We start from the raw sequence: 16244 nt of genomic DNA on the forward strand, positions 1-16244 counted from the left end.
TAAAAAAATAAAAATAACATTAGGCAATACTAAATAACAAAGAATAAAGTAATGTCCGGTGGATGGGAGGACAGAAAAAAATAAACAAAAAAAACTCCAAAGGACTGGAGAGAAAAAAAACAAAAACCAAATCTGCAGGGGTTCCGAGACCACCTAGCCACTACTGGGCAGGAGAGTGGAGAGAGACACCTTGTGTCCTGGCTGTGAGGGAAGCAGATATACACATCACTTCCAGTTCAGGCCATATCATTTTCCTGTATTCCTATTAAACCAATCCCCATAAACTCATCAGATGATCTGGGTCAACAGTATACAGTGTGCAACTTCCTTTATTTTTGATGCTCTGTATAAAACAAAAAGTCCACAAAATGTTTCTCACAATAGCACTTAATCAGTTAGAGATCTATTAAGTCATTAATCATGCTTTACTCTCATCAATTCCATTTTCTATCAGTCTAAACTACCTACAATGAAGGTTTTAACTGTATATTCATTCACTTCAGAGAACACTGCTTGACATGTGTAGAGTTTATCCAGTGGGCTCCACTGCCATCTTAATTACTGGTGTCCCCCCACTCTTTTCGTTTCAGGCACTGATCGCTTCTTTGACAACATTGAAGACATGATAGGCTATCACCCAGGATGCTTCATTAAATTCTGCTGGAGTTTCTTCACACCAGTCATTTGCATTGTAATGTCTTTATTTTATAGTATTTGCAAAAGTTTCAATATATTTTTAGAACATAAGACCATCAGTAAGTCAGTAAGTGAAGAGACATAAACATTGCAGCCTGACATTCTTTCCTTTTGTCCTCCTGTCTTTCTGTATTCCCAGTGCACTTTTATATTCTCTCTGGTGGATTACACCCCATTAAAGTACAACAACACCTACGTATATCCAACATGGGGGTATGTCCTGGGATGGCTTTTCTGTCTGTCCTCCATTATTTTAATGCCACTTTGGATGCTTTTCAGACTTTTTTGGGCCAAAGGAACGCTTTGTGAGGTAAGCACAAGAGAAATGTGTGGAGTACTACAAAACGAAGCCAGACGGATGGACAGACGGAGTGATCAATCAAACACCTTATGTGACTTGATCTCACGTGTGTATCTTTTATGTGTCTCATGTGCAGCGCTTCCACTCACTTTGTGAATCCAGACTTCAGCAAAGCAAGAATAAAATACGAGTCAAAATGGATGGTAACAGAACAGCCCACAAATCAGGGGAATATAAAGTTACTAAAGTTAATAACAGGTAACATTTACATTTTTGCAGCTGAAGGTTTTTACCAAGTGCTTGAAATGAGATGCTGACTTTCTATAATATGCAGGATAGACCAAGGAATGAATGGAAATGGCTGATCCCACAGAGCACATGAACAATTTCAAGTTCAAATAAAAGAAAACAAACCTCAACAGCAGAACATTCTGATTACATTATTACTTTCTCAGACAGACTTTCCCTTTTATTTTCCTTTATTTTTTATTGTCTGAGCGTTGTCCTCTTCTCTATCTGTTGCAGACTTTAGTTTAATGGTCTTGAAATTGTGTTTACCTAGACTACAATTGTTAGGTGCCTAAAGAACTGAATTTTAAAATAAATGTTTATACAGTATGTTTGTATTTTCATATTACATAATATTTAGAATTGGTGGACATATTATTTGAGTTACTAGGGGGCTCTGCCCCCTGCTTGCTTTGCTCGCCACGCTAGCCACTTTGCGGCTCTGCTGCTCGCGTATGGTGAAGCGGATGTACAATTTAAACAGATTGTTATTTTCATGGGAATTGTTACATATGCATAATAGACCTAATTGTTTTACATTACAGCAAGTAATTAACAATAGCAAATAGTAAAACGTAATAAATTGAAAGAAAATTATGTTTCATGTTGCGTTAGAGGTATTCGTTGCATTATAGGTTTTTCTTCTGTTTGGCTTTGAAATTAACACGAAAATGCTTTTTAAACTTACACTTTTACTATAAAACTTCAGTAAAAACAATATTTGGAATTAACTTTTAATCAATATTGCATCAAATTTTTATTCCATGTTTGGAGTTACATCGTGATAATGCAACGTATAACTGCCCATGAGTGAATATCATTTCTTACCAACATTTTTTAAATGTTTGTCTCTGTGATTTGTTAATTGTCATAGCAAAAGCTATTCTAATGGGAAACTGTAAACGTTTTAATACACATGGCATATCAAGATCTCCTTTGTTGATTAATGTTATCCCCTGAAGATGAACTACATTACCTTTCTTGTCGCCTGCTAAAATTTTACATATCAGAATTGTTCAACCAATTTTCAATACAACTAATCTTGTCCTATTTCATAGCCCATCACTCATACATAAATAACATTACGATACATCCTTCTTTCAACAGTAATTTAGCCGATGGAAAAACCGGACAGTGTTAATGTTTGTACATATTCTGTGGAATATTGTAAGTTGATTTTTTCATCTTCTGCATGATCACCACCAACTGTTTCAGCATAGTCTATTGATACACATTTAATCAATTTGCCGTGTAACCGATTGACAACTTTCGCATTAATTCGTTTGACTTCACTGTTTCTCAGTGCTAGGATTGCCCGTGTACTCATTTCTTCTGTTGATAATCCTTTGGATGAAAGTCTTCAATAAGATTTGGACATAATAAGTCTTCTTTTATTGGGAACTTAAAGTGAGGAAAACATAAAAATTCATAAAAGCTAAGAGTGCAGGAACTATGTCTGACAAAAGCATTCACACGAATGAGAGGTGAGAGGACCGTGAGCATGGGCCGTTACCCAGAAATGGTTGAGAGGAGGGCGGGACTTGAAAAAATCTCTTGGCAATTGTCTTGTCTCGTCTTAACAATTTCTTTTATGATAGAGAGATATGGATTAATAATTTGAAATCTGCTTAATTCAATTAAGGTTTATAGTGGTTCATCTAGCACCTAGAAAAAGACAAGAATCAACCCTGGGCACCAGCCCTTCTCTGAGCCCACTTATGCATATATGGTACACAAATGGGACCAGTTTAGAACCAGCTGCTAACTTAACCTTCATGTCTTTAAGGATATGGGAGGAAACTGGAGTACCAAGTGAAAGAACTCCTGCAGGCACTAGGAGAACATGGCTGTGTGATTTGAATCCAAGACCACCAAGTTTATGAAGAAGCGGTGGTAGTCTCTGTGCCACCATGCTACCTTAATGACACATGTTTGAAAGAGTCTACTGAGGTGGCAGTCTTCTCTATGTACATGTCAAGCCTGACAATATTTTCTTTTAGATTCAATCAAGAATACATTTCATCCAATCTTTCCATTAAGTGGAATTGCTTATCTAATTAGGTTTGATGGAAACCTACAGGAACAAACTTCAAATGGGACAACAGTAGTAAATGTATTGTAAGAAAACATCATTTTAAAACTGTCAATGTTACTTCTGTACTCTCCTTGCCTTCATAGCATCGTAATTATTACTAACTTATTATTGTGTACTTAACAGTATCTTGTGGGTCAACTCTCCGACTCTCGCAACTCCATTTCGTGGATCTTCATGAAGTCAGCAGGTGGGTCCTGGCCACGTTTGGCTCTTTCTTCATCAGATCTTCTCTCAAGTTGATTTGCATGCTGGTGCCACTTTCATTGCACTGACTGTTTAACCCTTAACTATTCGCACCATTTCTCGTCTCATAAGTACTCGAACGGTGTACTTTATACACCAGAGTTAAAATGGCTATTTATATGCATGCTGTAAGGTTGTAATATAAAATATTACAATAATTTTAAATTGTACATGTTGTTAATGTAATTTAATGCCATATTACTGAATAGTATGACACTGTCTAGGACTATCTGATAATAAACCTGATCCACTTCTCCAGTGCTCATTCGTCACCAGTCACAATTTTATGCACTGCAGGATTTGCACGTGGATCATATTTCACTTTAGTTGTTGAATGTTCTTTGCAGACAAAGTCATTGCAAGAAGAACATCTCATTGTCCTCATATATAAGTACGTTTCCACGTGGTGTACCAAATGTACCATATGAAACTTGCGACTGTGCATCCACTCATAAAACCGGCTGGGAGCACACTGGAGGGAGACCATTGTGACACGGTGCTGGTAGTGAATCAAGCTGAGGAGTGATGGTGGATGCTGTCGGTAGGTTCAAAAGGATATTGGACAAAAATAACTGAGATTGGTATACAAAATACACCAGCGCAAGTAGTTAAGGGTTAATAGCTTAAAGGATCACTGGTGTGTGACACAGCAGTCAACGCTCCCATTAAACTGAAGGCACTGGACACAATGACCACGCTGATGCTCATCACCTACACTTTATGAGGTGAACCGAGCTTTCTCAAAGGGCCTTCCTGCATCCTGCTGTAAGGTGAGCTCTGCAGGACTCCACAGTTCTTTTAGTCACGTCACTTATCAAGATTGTGAGGCATCATTTTAATGAATGAAGTGAATGTGTCATCATTAACAGCAACACTACAAAATAGATGAAGACAGACACATGAGAAGAGGCAGTTCGGTCCATTAAAATTAATTTGTTAGCTAAAGATGTTACAGATTGTCACATTCAATTACTTTATGAAAGATTTATAAGTAAAAGCAATTATAGAACCTACTGGGGAACAATTCAGTGCTATCTATCTATCTATCTATCTATCTATCTATCTATCTATCTATCTATCTATCTATCTATCTATCTATCTATCTATCTATCTATCTATCTATCTATCTATCTATGTATCGTAAGAAAGCTAAAAGCAACTTGACCAAACACCATTCTCATTGCATTTGATTGTTCTTTTCTGCAGGCTCCAGTCGTTAGATTATCCTGACTCTGCCTCAGTCAGCAGTGGCTATCCTTTCTAGAAAAGTGGCGACCATCAAATGCCAGACCAGCAGCTCTCATTATTTTCCTATTGGAAAGTGGATATATAATGAGTGGAACAAAAACCTCTCCTCAGTACCCGTCTGCAGTGCCAGCTGTAGAGCGGCTGTTGTCAAGCCTGTGTTATTGTTTGTGGTGTAAAGTCACTGATGGGTGAGGAAGAGAAGAAGGCAGTAAATTATAAATGATTGGATGTATCTACTTGATGTCCTGAAACAGTACAATTAGATGCCTATTTTTAATTTGATCTCAAAAGTCAAAAACTTGGTCAACTGTCTGTGTAAAATAAGGAGGGTGTACTGAGGGTCTGAGGGGGTGTTCTCTAAATCCCCTGATAACCAGATTAACTTGTCAGTTTTTGGACACCTTGCCCCACTTTCTTCTAACATGACACTCTGTGGAGTGAAGGAGGGAGACACAGAATGACAAAAAACAAAGTACAGTTGCAAGCGCCACACACAGTTTCACCATCAGACTGTGATTAAGGGGTGGCTGGAGGACTGGGTTTGTTCTACAGATGAGACACACACTTTGAGACTTGCCACCAGACTGTAGACCTTGGGATCTAACCTGTTATCCTTATTAAACTGCCAAGGTTTTGCCAAAAACAAAAACCCTTGTCTTACTGCACTTGGCACCTTTCAATAATGAGCACCATCCTTCGTAGCTTTGCAAGTGCAGTCGTTCATTTTCATATTTTGTGAATGCCACGGAGGATGGACTGGCATCCCGACTATCATTTCTTACAGTTTCTGTGAGAGGCCATAATGGAAGGACAGCATAGATGGATGTGCAACATGGCTGGAATGGTTTTCAGTTTTTATGCCAGTTGAGTTGAAAGAATAATGGATGGACTGGAGGAGTCCAAGTATCAACAATAATTCATCCCCACAGTAGATGAGGTGGCAGTGCTCATTTGGCTTGGTTCCAGTATGGACAAGGCTGCATGGGACTTGTAGTTCAAAAGGGCAATCCTGTCTTGACCCTTGGGTGCCATCAGAGGGCACTGCTGGGAGACGTCCTTCCAGTTTTGTGGAGCTTTTGTATGACCCAGAAAACAAAAAGCATTTTATTATATTGTACTGTGCTGGAACCTGTGAAGGTACTGTTATAAAATAAAATAACTGTATTTTAACCTGGGACTGTGGTAGTTGCATCTGGTGTCCAGGACTCTGAGGCGCCACGTAATGTTCACAGTTTCAGGGGTTGCTGTCTATCTTCTCTTCTATTACCCTTGCACACAAACAACTGCCGGAGTTCACTACTCTTTTTGAAATGACACTTCATGGAAAGTAGTTCAAATGTAGCATTTGGACAGTGATGCACCTTTCTCAGAGTTTTGCGTATGACCATTTATTTTGCATATCAGATTTGCCATTAGTGTCAAAATATGTGTACATTGTGACACATTCAGGGTGTTCAGAACCTGCCCTTTGCATCCTTGCCATCTCACCCCTGTGGCATACGGACAGGATGCCCTGATTACGGAAGTACCAGGGGACAGAGGATTTTCAAGACCGTTTCTTCCCTGGATCAACAGAGTGGCCACTGCCTGTGGGGGGTTTGGGCATGAACATTTGCAGGGCCCCATTTGGCAGCACTTCTGCCACACCCGGAAGTGCTGCCAGAAGAAGCTCATTGGGCACCTGGAGTCCTTCCGGGCGCCCTATTAAAGGAGCCAGTCACCAATACTCAATGGCCTGAGTCGGGAGGAAGAGGATGAAGCTCTTGATGTGGAGAGGAGGGTGAAGGACTGGCGGTAAAGGGTCTGTGTTGTGCTTTTCTCTGTGAGTATCGTGTGCTGGACTGTAAATAAACAGAGTGTTGTGTGGTAAAATCTTATCCTGCCTGTCTGTGTCAGGGATAGGGTGGCTGTATGCGCCCTGGGCATCACATCCCATAAATACTATTGAAGGTTGCCATTTTGTTCTTTTTCCTACTTTGTTGAAATCATAGGCTGATCCTGCTTGCATAAATGTGACTCAGTAGTGAGCATGGCCCCCCACCTGCCTGTATACTCTCCTGACAACGTCTGGGCATACATCTGATGAGGCTATGGATGGTGTCCTGGGAGATCTCCTCTCAGACCTGGACCAGGGCATCAATGAGCTTCTAGACAGTCTGTGGCACTACTTGGCGGCGTCAGATGCACCGATACGTAATGTCCCAGAGGTTCTTGATTGCATTCAGGTCTGGGGAATGTGTGGGACTGTCAATGGCATCAATGCCTTTATCATCCAGGAACTCGCTACATACTCTGGCCACATAAGGCTGGGCTTTTTCCTGCACCAGGAGGAACCCAGGGCCCACTGCAACAGCATAAGGTCTGACAACGGCTCTGATGATTTCATCCGCAGTCAGGGTAACATTGCCTAGCACGTGGAGGATTTTGTGACCCTCCAAGGATATGCTTCTCCATACCATCACTGACCCACCGCCAAACTGGTGATGTTGGATGATGTTGTAGGCTACTTAACGTTCACCATGGCATCTCCAGGCTCTTTCACGTCTGTCACATGTGCTCAGGGTCAACCTGCTCTCATCTGTGAAGAGAATGGGGCACCAATAGTGGACTATATAAAAGTACATACATTCTGTCAGTGACTAAAGAACTATAGGTCATTGGCTGTTCATGAGGCATTGGAAAGTATGGGGATTGTTATATACCACTACATGATATGTGTGTGTGGAAAATAAAGAGGAAGGGAGGGCATGCATTAGTGTAGAAGAACAGATTCCTCCTCTCTGACTATACTGTAGGTGCTCAAGTAAGAAATAAAAGAAAACACAGGCTGAAAAAAATATACAATGTGTTTTTGTGGAAACTCTATGAACACAATTCATTATTTATAATTACTTTACATCGAGAATGGTAAATTGCAGTGAACCATTTTAATCAAGTTATACATTGCAATGACAGATGCCAGGAGGTATATTCATCCAGAGCAGAAGAGGGAAACACAGATAATTATTTTTTTTAGCTAACATTACATAATTCTTAAAAATCATAAATAGACAATAGGAACGTAAAGAATTATTAGGATGACTAGGAGGCTTTGCCCCCTGCTCGTTTTGCTCACCCACCTCCTGGCCAGAGCTATGTGCTATCTTTGTCGGGATGCGGATGTACAATTTAAACAGATTTTAATTTTCATGTGAAGTGTTACATTTGCATCCATGCGACGTATGACTGCCCATGATTGAATTTCATTCATTTCTCTCTATTAAATTAAAAGACTTTTTGTAATGTTTGGCTCTGAGATTTGTTAATTGTATTCTAATGGGAAACTGTTAACGTTTTAATACGAATGGCATATCAAGATCCGCTTTGGTGTCTAATGTTATCCATAGAAGATATACTACATTACCTTTCTTGGATACATCCTTCTTTCCCTAGTAATTCGGAAGACCGGACATAGTTAACGGTTGTAGATATTCTTCTGGATATTGTAAGATGATGTTTTGATCTTCCGCACCATCACCACCAACTGTTTCAGCATAGTATATTGTGTCACGCATGCGCGACTAGGAGACCGCGCATGGATCTTAAAACACATCAAAGGACGTTCGCCAGCGGGGAATGACGGGGTACTAACCTTGTTTCTTTGTTTTCCAGGACTAAAGACGCTCCGCCATAAGACCTTGCCGCGAATGCGTTCACTTCCGCCCTTCTTCCGCCATCTTCTCTGGCGTCAGCAGTCCCATCATCCATCACGCCTCCTTCCCAGCATTCCTGCACTTCCGGCTCCTCCCATATAAAAATGGCGCATGAATGTTATTTTCTTGTGTTTTGACCCTGCATTATTTTTGTTACAAAGTCTGGTGTGTCAACAGTATAAGGGGCCGGAAAACTCCAAACCTTTTTGTTGTCTCCTATTGAGTTTTTTACATTTGGTACGCATTTAACCAATTTGATGTGTAACTGATTGTTAATTTTCGTGTTAATTCATTGGACTTCATCGTTTCTCACTGCTAGAATTGCCTACGTACTCATTTTTTCTGTTGATAACCCTTCGTGATGAAATTCTTCAATAAGATTTGGACATAATACATCTTGTTTAATTGGGAACTTAAAGTGAAGAAAACGTTGAAATTTATAAGAGCTGAGAGTGCAGAAAGTGTGTCTGACAAAAGCATTCACACGAATGAGAGATGAGAGTACCGTGGTTTTGTTTGAAAATAGTTTGTAGGAGGGCGTGACTGTTAAAAATATCATGGCAATATTCTCGTCTCGTGGGACTTGAAACAATGTTTTTCAATAATTCTAGTCTCCTAAAAAGTCTTGTTGCTTCGAAAAAAAATGTTATATCATAGAGAGATATCAAATCACAACCCACATTTTGAGGCAATTAAACAAAAACAAAAACCCACCACCAAGTCCTCTACAGGGTTTTGCTTTCCTGACACAAAATGCAAAAATGAAGCCTTGCCTCCCAAATCAAGTCTTAGGTCTAAAAGTAGGCTTTGGCCTACAAACACAAATTAAAAGAAATAAAAAAAAAACTTCAGTAGAGTAAAAACAAAAAGATGAAGAGAGAATAAAAAACTGATAGTAATATTAGCTCTTTAAAAATCATGAAGATTAATTACAAAGAAAAAAGAATAACTTACAAAAATAACCCAAAATGTAGCAAAAAAGCTTGTGCCTAAAAAGGTGACAAGAATCAATTTAGCATTTTAAAAAATACTTTTTATATATTTTCAGAAGTCAGTCATTATCCAACGTGCTATATCCTAACACAGGGGTCTGCTGGAGCCAATCCCAGCCAGTACAGGGCACAAGGCAGGAAACAAATCCCAGGCAGGGTGCCAGCATACCACAGGGCACACACACTAGGGGCAATTTAGGATTGGCAATCCACCTAACCTACAGGTCTGTGGGAGGAAACCCACGCAGACACGGGGAGAACAAGCAAACTCCACGCAGGGAGGACCCGGGAAGCGAACTCAGGTCTTCTAACTGCAAGGCAGCAGCACTACCACTGCACCACCGTGCCACTCATTTTCAGACGTATGTAATTATTTTATGCAAAATGTAAAAAGTAATATTTAAGACAAGCAAATAGCCTTTGTTATGAAAATATTCGCTCTGACAAATTCTATCCATCCATCCATCCATTTTCTAACTTGCTGAATCCGAATACAGGGTCACGGGGGTCTGCTGGAGCCAATCCCAGCCAACACAGGGCACAAGGCAGGAACCAATCCCGGGCAGGGTGCCAACCCACCGCAGGACAAATTCTACATTTTCGTAATTACTAATTTTTATTTATCCTTCAAAAAAATGCCAACTCATTTTATGTTATGATTAAGATACAGTATTCAGGCACTACTAAGAATAGCTTTTATTTCATAAAAACACATAGGCCAGTTTGGAAATGGCTATCAATTTTTATATTATGCTTTTTAAAATACAGGCAGTGTAGCAGCACTATTAGCAAATATCATTTAGTTAATAAAAATACAGTAATTTCAAAAAGAAGCAGCTTTGTCAAGAGTGCAGAATATGTAAAAGAGCATAAATGGGGTGTGTGTGGGAGTGGGAGGCATTTGGAGGAATTGGGGGGGGGTCACATATTTTTTCATAACTCACTGAGTGACCTTGGAGAAATAAACCTTGAGAAGCACTAATGCATTCTGGGCTTTGTTTTGCACAGACAGGTTGACCTTTGACATCATTACATACAAACTACACCAGACTTTCTCCAGCAGTAACAAACCTCAGCACAGCACTGATAGGTCTGGGTACTGAGATGTTTATTTATCTGTGAAGCTGGTCAGTTATCTACATAAATTATAATACGTTCAAAGTTCAGGCGCTGGATTTGATCTTCTGTATGTTAGTGACTCAAGCTACATTGCAGCAGGAACGTGTGGCCCTACCTGAGCAATCCTTGGCTATTTTTTGAATAAGTGAAAATGATTCAATGACTAGACAGATTATTAACCTGTTAAAACCTATTAATGACCCGTACAAAAAAGGACATGAAATTTGTTTAAAAAATATATACCCAGCAATATACCTGCTATGAGATCATAAGCAGACAGAAATTTGATAATAAAAGCAAAACATGCACCCCACAAATACAGCTGCTTTTTCAACGGAGGTTGCATCTTTCAAGAAGGTGGCTTCCAAATGGCCACCAACTATAAACTTCAGGCTGTTTATATCTCACGGGCAGGCTATCTGGAGACAGGCCATATGTGATGTCACTGTTCTGCAAGCTGCTTCACCTGTCTGTGCTCCCATTGGAAAGACAAAAAGAAATGGAACCAACTGTATCTCAAAAGTTGTAAGTCACCTTGGATAAAAGCATCAGCCAAGAATGTAAAAAAATTTGGACGTGAGCAACCGTAGGCTTTGCTTCCTTGGAACCAAGTTACCCAAACTATTGTATAACAGTTCAGTAAATATTTACTGCTCTGATGCCGATCTTTCTGATCAAAAAATATGTCATTACAGTAGCAATTGATGAGAAGAATTCCTAATTAATGGCAGAATGATGGTATCTGAGGGTTCTTCTAGAGTGCCTCTTTCTCTTGCAAGATTTGGCTCAAAAACGTATTAGCACATCGTCATCTCATAACAGGCTTAATTTGCAAGTTTGGTATTTTTCCATCCAGCCATTTGTCCTCCAGAAACTGTGACACACAGACACACACACCCATCATCGAGATATCAATGTTTTCGTTATCAGAGGACCCTAAAATGTTAACATCCGTCGAAAACCGGAAATCAAATTTATTGATGAACCTAAAGTTTCTGGTCTTCCCGCGTAGACAATAGGTTATGATGGAGGAGGGCGCAAAGCAAAAATAAAATTGAAACAAGACAACAAAGAGATCTCACAGAATGCTTTTCTAAAACCAAATGGTGAATTTTGACTCCTTTCACCCTAGTTGTGTCTCCTTTAATCTAAGGAATCTTAAGAGAACCATTTGTGACAAAGTACATTTTTTCCAATGGATTGATGACAGGAGTCTGTCAGAAGGTTCCCTCACCCACCCACACTTGTAAACATCAATTCCACACCTTACAGCACTTGACCGACAGCCATATTCCCTGCTTCACTCAGGCACAAATCCAGAGCCACCTCTCCATCCATCTTTCCACTTTTTGCTTTTAAGAGTCATGTTGGCACTAGAGTCTATCCCAACACAAAGTGCAATGTAAGAACTTATATTGGACATAAGGTTACCTCTGCCCAGGCCACAGAATCAGAATCAGAATATCTTCATTGTCATTGTAACAAATGCAATGAAATTATGTGCAGTCCCTGCTGTGTCAAAATAGAAATAAATATAATTCCAAAAGGATAAAAAAGGATAAGAAGAAATGAGGTAGAACACAAACTTTCAACATAAGACCTTAATTGCACATGAAACACTATTGCACAAGATGTCATCTATTGCACTGCTGCATTAAAGGTGATTAGGTGGCATTCAGTGCCCTGATAGCAACAGGGTAGAAACTGCAATTCAGTCTATTAGTCTTTGTTTTGATGCTCCTATATCTTTTGCCTGATGGCAACAGTTGGAACATGTCATGAGCGGGGTGTGAGGAGTGCTTTTAAGGTGTTTTCTGCTTTCCTGAGGCAGTGAGAGCTGTGCAGCTCATCCAGAGAGGGTAAAGAACAGCTGATGATCTGCTGGGCAGTCTTTACGATCCGCTGAAGTGTTTTCCTCTGTACTGTTGTGCAGCTGGAAAACCACACGCAGAGGCAGTAGCACAGAATACTCTCAATAGAGCAGCGATACAAGGACACCAGCAGTTTTTGGGGGATGTTATTTTTTCTGAGGACTCTCAGGAAATAAAGTCTCTGCTGAGCCTTCTTCACCAGCTCAGCTGTGTTCACACCCCAGGACAGGTCTTCCATGATGTGGACTCCTAGGAAGCGGAAGTCTAACAGCCTCTCCACACAGTCCCGTCTGATGTAGTGTGGTTTGATGTCCATTTTCTTTTTCCTGAAGTCCACAACGAGCTCCTTGGTCTTAATTGTGTTCAGGGGCAGGTTGTTGTCAGTGCACCACGCTGTCAGCCGCTCCACTTCGTCCCTGTAGTCGGATTCATCCTCCCCAGAGATGAGCCCCACCACAGTGGTGTCATCTGCAGATTTGACGATGCTGTTACTGTGGTGGGTGGGGGCGCAGTCATGTGTGTACAGCGTGAAGAGCAGGAGGTTCAGCACACAGCCCTGATGAGAGCCAATGCTGATGCTGATGGTGGAGGAGATGTGAAGGTCCACCCTAACCCTTTTGTATGCGGTCTGTCCGGAAGTCTTTAATCCATATACAGTACAGGTGGAATACGGGAGTCCCAGGGCTAGTAGCTTGCACACCAGTCTGTGAGGGAGGATGGTGTTAAAAGCAGAGCTAAAATAAATAAAGAGGAGACGTGCATAGCTGCCCTGGGGCATCATGTATAAACAGTGCGTACGCACAGAAATGTTGCGTAAGAACTTTTCCACGTTCAAATCGCGATGTATAAAACCTACACTTGGCGTAAAGCCACGCACTTTTCCACGGCACCTCATGGCTTGTCGTACGCAAGTTCTCCGCTTGGTTTTGCAGACTGGCGGCACCCAGCGTCAAAGCAGTGCTACTGTTCCTGTGTGGTTACTCCTTATTTTCATGACGCGGCTTTATAAATACACAGAAACTAACCGCATATTGTTTATTAGTGTAATGCATCTGATTGTAATTAACTTGTAACAATATAATGGTCCAGGGAACAGCCATAGTATTCCAAATACCATAACTGCTTTAGCGTTGTTACTCTCACTTCTCCTTCTTCTTCTTCTTCTTTCAGCTGCTCCCGTTAGGAGTTGCCACAGCGGATCATCTTTTTCCATATTACTCTCACTGCACCACTCGGAGTATTCATATCACTGTATCTGAGTGTGAATCACAGCAGCAGCTGATCGAAAACAGAATTATCGGTATACAGTTTCATGGACACGCTGTCTCAGCCACTGCAAAACGTTTCAAAGCCTTTCCTGTACGGACCTCGCGGTTCAGAAACAGTTTCATCCCAAGAACTTTAAATGCACTCAATCAATTGCACCTTGTAGAACTGTTTGTACTTATAAGTACAATCACCCCACTGTAAACTTGCACTATAGTTATAATATTGCACAACCTGCGCCACTTTGTAAAGCGTGTATTTACATATGATGACGATATCATTTTTAAGGTGAAATGCAGCAAAATATGTTTATTAATTTATACAGATAAAACTTTAACTTCATTTAAATAATCTATATTCTTCACTGGGAGTGTCGTTAAGGATAGAATAATTAAACATGTACTACGAAGATATTTCAATGTTCTTTAAACGTTTTGAAGAATCGGCGCTAAGCTTACAGATGGCTTAACGTCTATTACAGAGCTGATTGTATGGCGATCGGTTACTTGGGGAAAGAAAAGCACTGACTGCAGGACGGCTACGCCAATATATATTGAATATAAAACAGAAAGAGAAAATAACAACACAGCTAAAAACGCAGCGACAAATTTCGTCAAAAGTTAAATGCTTGTGTCATGAGCACGAGGCGGCTATGCAGTGTCTGTAACGGACGAGGCCATCCACCATGCATACGCTGCCTTACTGACACGGGCGGGCGAAGGAGCCACCGATTCTTCCTCTGCCCAGTGCCACCACAAGCCTAGAGGCGCCCCTGAGTACTGCTGCAATAAATTATTTCATCGAAGTGAAACACATGTTTAATAACGTGCTTTAACTCCTATCATCATGAAAATGATATCACGTATACATCTCAGTATTTTAGTTATTCAGAGAGCTGTAATATCACGAATGTAATGGATTCTGTGTCCAGTTGGAGGAAGAGAGCCGGTTTAAGAAGCAAGTAGTGATTCACACACATAGAGCACATAGAAGATCAAATACAAAACAAAGCATTTAACGTGCTACTTTAATTACGATGTGATTTGAGAAACTGGTTAATTAAACGATTTTAAGATGAAGTTTATGATGTTCTACTTTAATGACAAAATAAACTACGTGATTAAAGTGGAAATGTCGAGATTGAAGTTGACATTTCGTGCTTTTTCCCCACTGTGTGCCTTTTTTCTCTGTACCCTAATAAGCTTTCATATGACACTCAGACAGTGGGCTTACAACTCGGCTTTTCACGGCGACTCTGATATTTGACTTCTTTTTATTTCCGGCACTGTGCGATTTTGTGAATGTGAGCTTTCAAGTTTCTCCAACACGCTATGCCACTCGATCAACTTCCTTTTGTTGATTATACCACGGTTTATTTGAGCAAATAGTATGTTTTTCCTTTGCCTCCACTTGGTATTCGCTGAAATTCTTATATTTTCCTTCGTGCTTTTCCCATTGTCTTTTCACAGAAGGCTGAGTTTAAGGGCGATTTATATTCATTTGCATATTCAAAGGGGTAATTCTGGGAGGAGTTGGGGCGTTACATAAAGCGCGTGCACAAGCGTTAGTTTTCACGCTGATCGGGATTTATGTAGCGGAAGAACGTGGAAGTTGGAGTACGCACAGATTCCTGCATCTGGATTTTTCTGTGCGTAAACACATTTCGGCTTTTGTGCTTACGCCATGTTATAGTGCGAGTTCTACGCACGGCGTTATACATGAGGCCCCTGGTGATCCAGATGGGACAGGGTAGCATGGAGAGCGGCAGCAACAGCATCCTCAGTAGACCTGTTAGCCCTGTAAGCAAATTGGTGTGCATCAAAGGTAGGAGGGATGAAGGACATGATATGACTCCAGACCAGTCTCTCAAAACACTTCATCAACACCGGGGTGAGTGTTACTGGTCGATAGTCATTCAGGCAGGTTATGGGTAATTTTTTTGTTAAAGGGAGTAAGATGGAGGATTTTAGACAGGGAGGAACTGATGCCTGGGACAGTGACAGGTGAAAGATCTTTGTAAAGACCCCAGCCAGCTGCTCTGCACAGCTCCTCAACACACGTCTAGGGACACCGTCGGGACCTGCTGCCTTCCTAGGATTGACAGCCTGAAGCGAGCGTCTCACCTCGTGTTCCTCCACCCTAAGGGAGTGGGTGATGTTGTTGTGAGCTGCTGCTGCATGTATAACAGCTGCCTCTGGTAGATCCATCTCAAAGCGAGCAAAGAAGTGGTTCAGCTCCTCTGCCATTGAGGCGTCACCTTCAGCAGCTCCATGGCTGGTCCTGTAGTCAGTGAAGTGCTGGACTCTCTGCTAAACCTGCCTGCTGTTATTACTATCGAGGTGCTCCTCTATCCTTGTCTTGTAGTCCCTCTTAGCTTTTCTGATGCATCTCTTCAGGTTGGACTGTGTCATGCTGTAGAGAGCCTTGTCACCA

The 16244-nt window shown here is 40.9% G+C and overlaps 1 protein-coding gene across 1 annotated transcript in view; it reads left to right on the forward strand.

Moving 5' to 3' along the window:
* The window catches only part of LOC120528853 (sodium- and chloride-dependent GABA transporter 2-like), a 44789-nt gene extending 38834 nt beyond the window's left edge, over window positions 1-5955 (forward strand). The window contains exons 12-16 of the mRNA XM_039752931.1: window positions 591-691; window positions 836-1006; window positions 1134-1255; window positions 3072-3567; window positions 4830-5955. Coding sequence (XP_039608865.1) covers window positions 591-691; window positions 836-1006; window positions 1134-1255; window positions 3072-3168 — 491 coding nt within the window. The 3' untranslated portion in view covers window positions 3169-3567; window positions 4830-5955. The remainder of the gene's footprint in view (window positions 1-590; window positions 692-835; window positions 1007-1133; window positions 1256-3071; window positions 3568-4829) is intronic.
* The last annotated feature ends 10289 nt before the right edge of the window (window positions 5956-16244 follow it).

The sequence above is a fragment of the Polypterus senegalus genome, chromosome 4 (genome assembly GCF_016835505.1).
Source record: "Polypterus senegalus isolate Bchr_013 chromosome 4, ASM1683550v1, whole genome shotgun sequence".
Classification (NCBI taxonomy): domain Eukaryota; kingdom Metazoa; phylum Chordata; class Cladistia; order Polypteriformes; family Polypteridae; genus Polypterus; species Polypterus senegalus.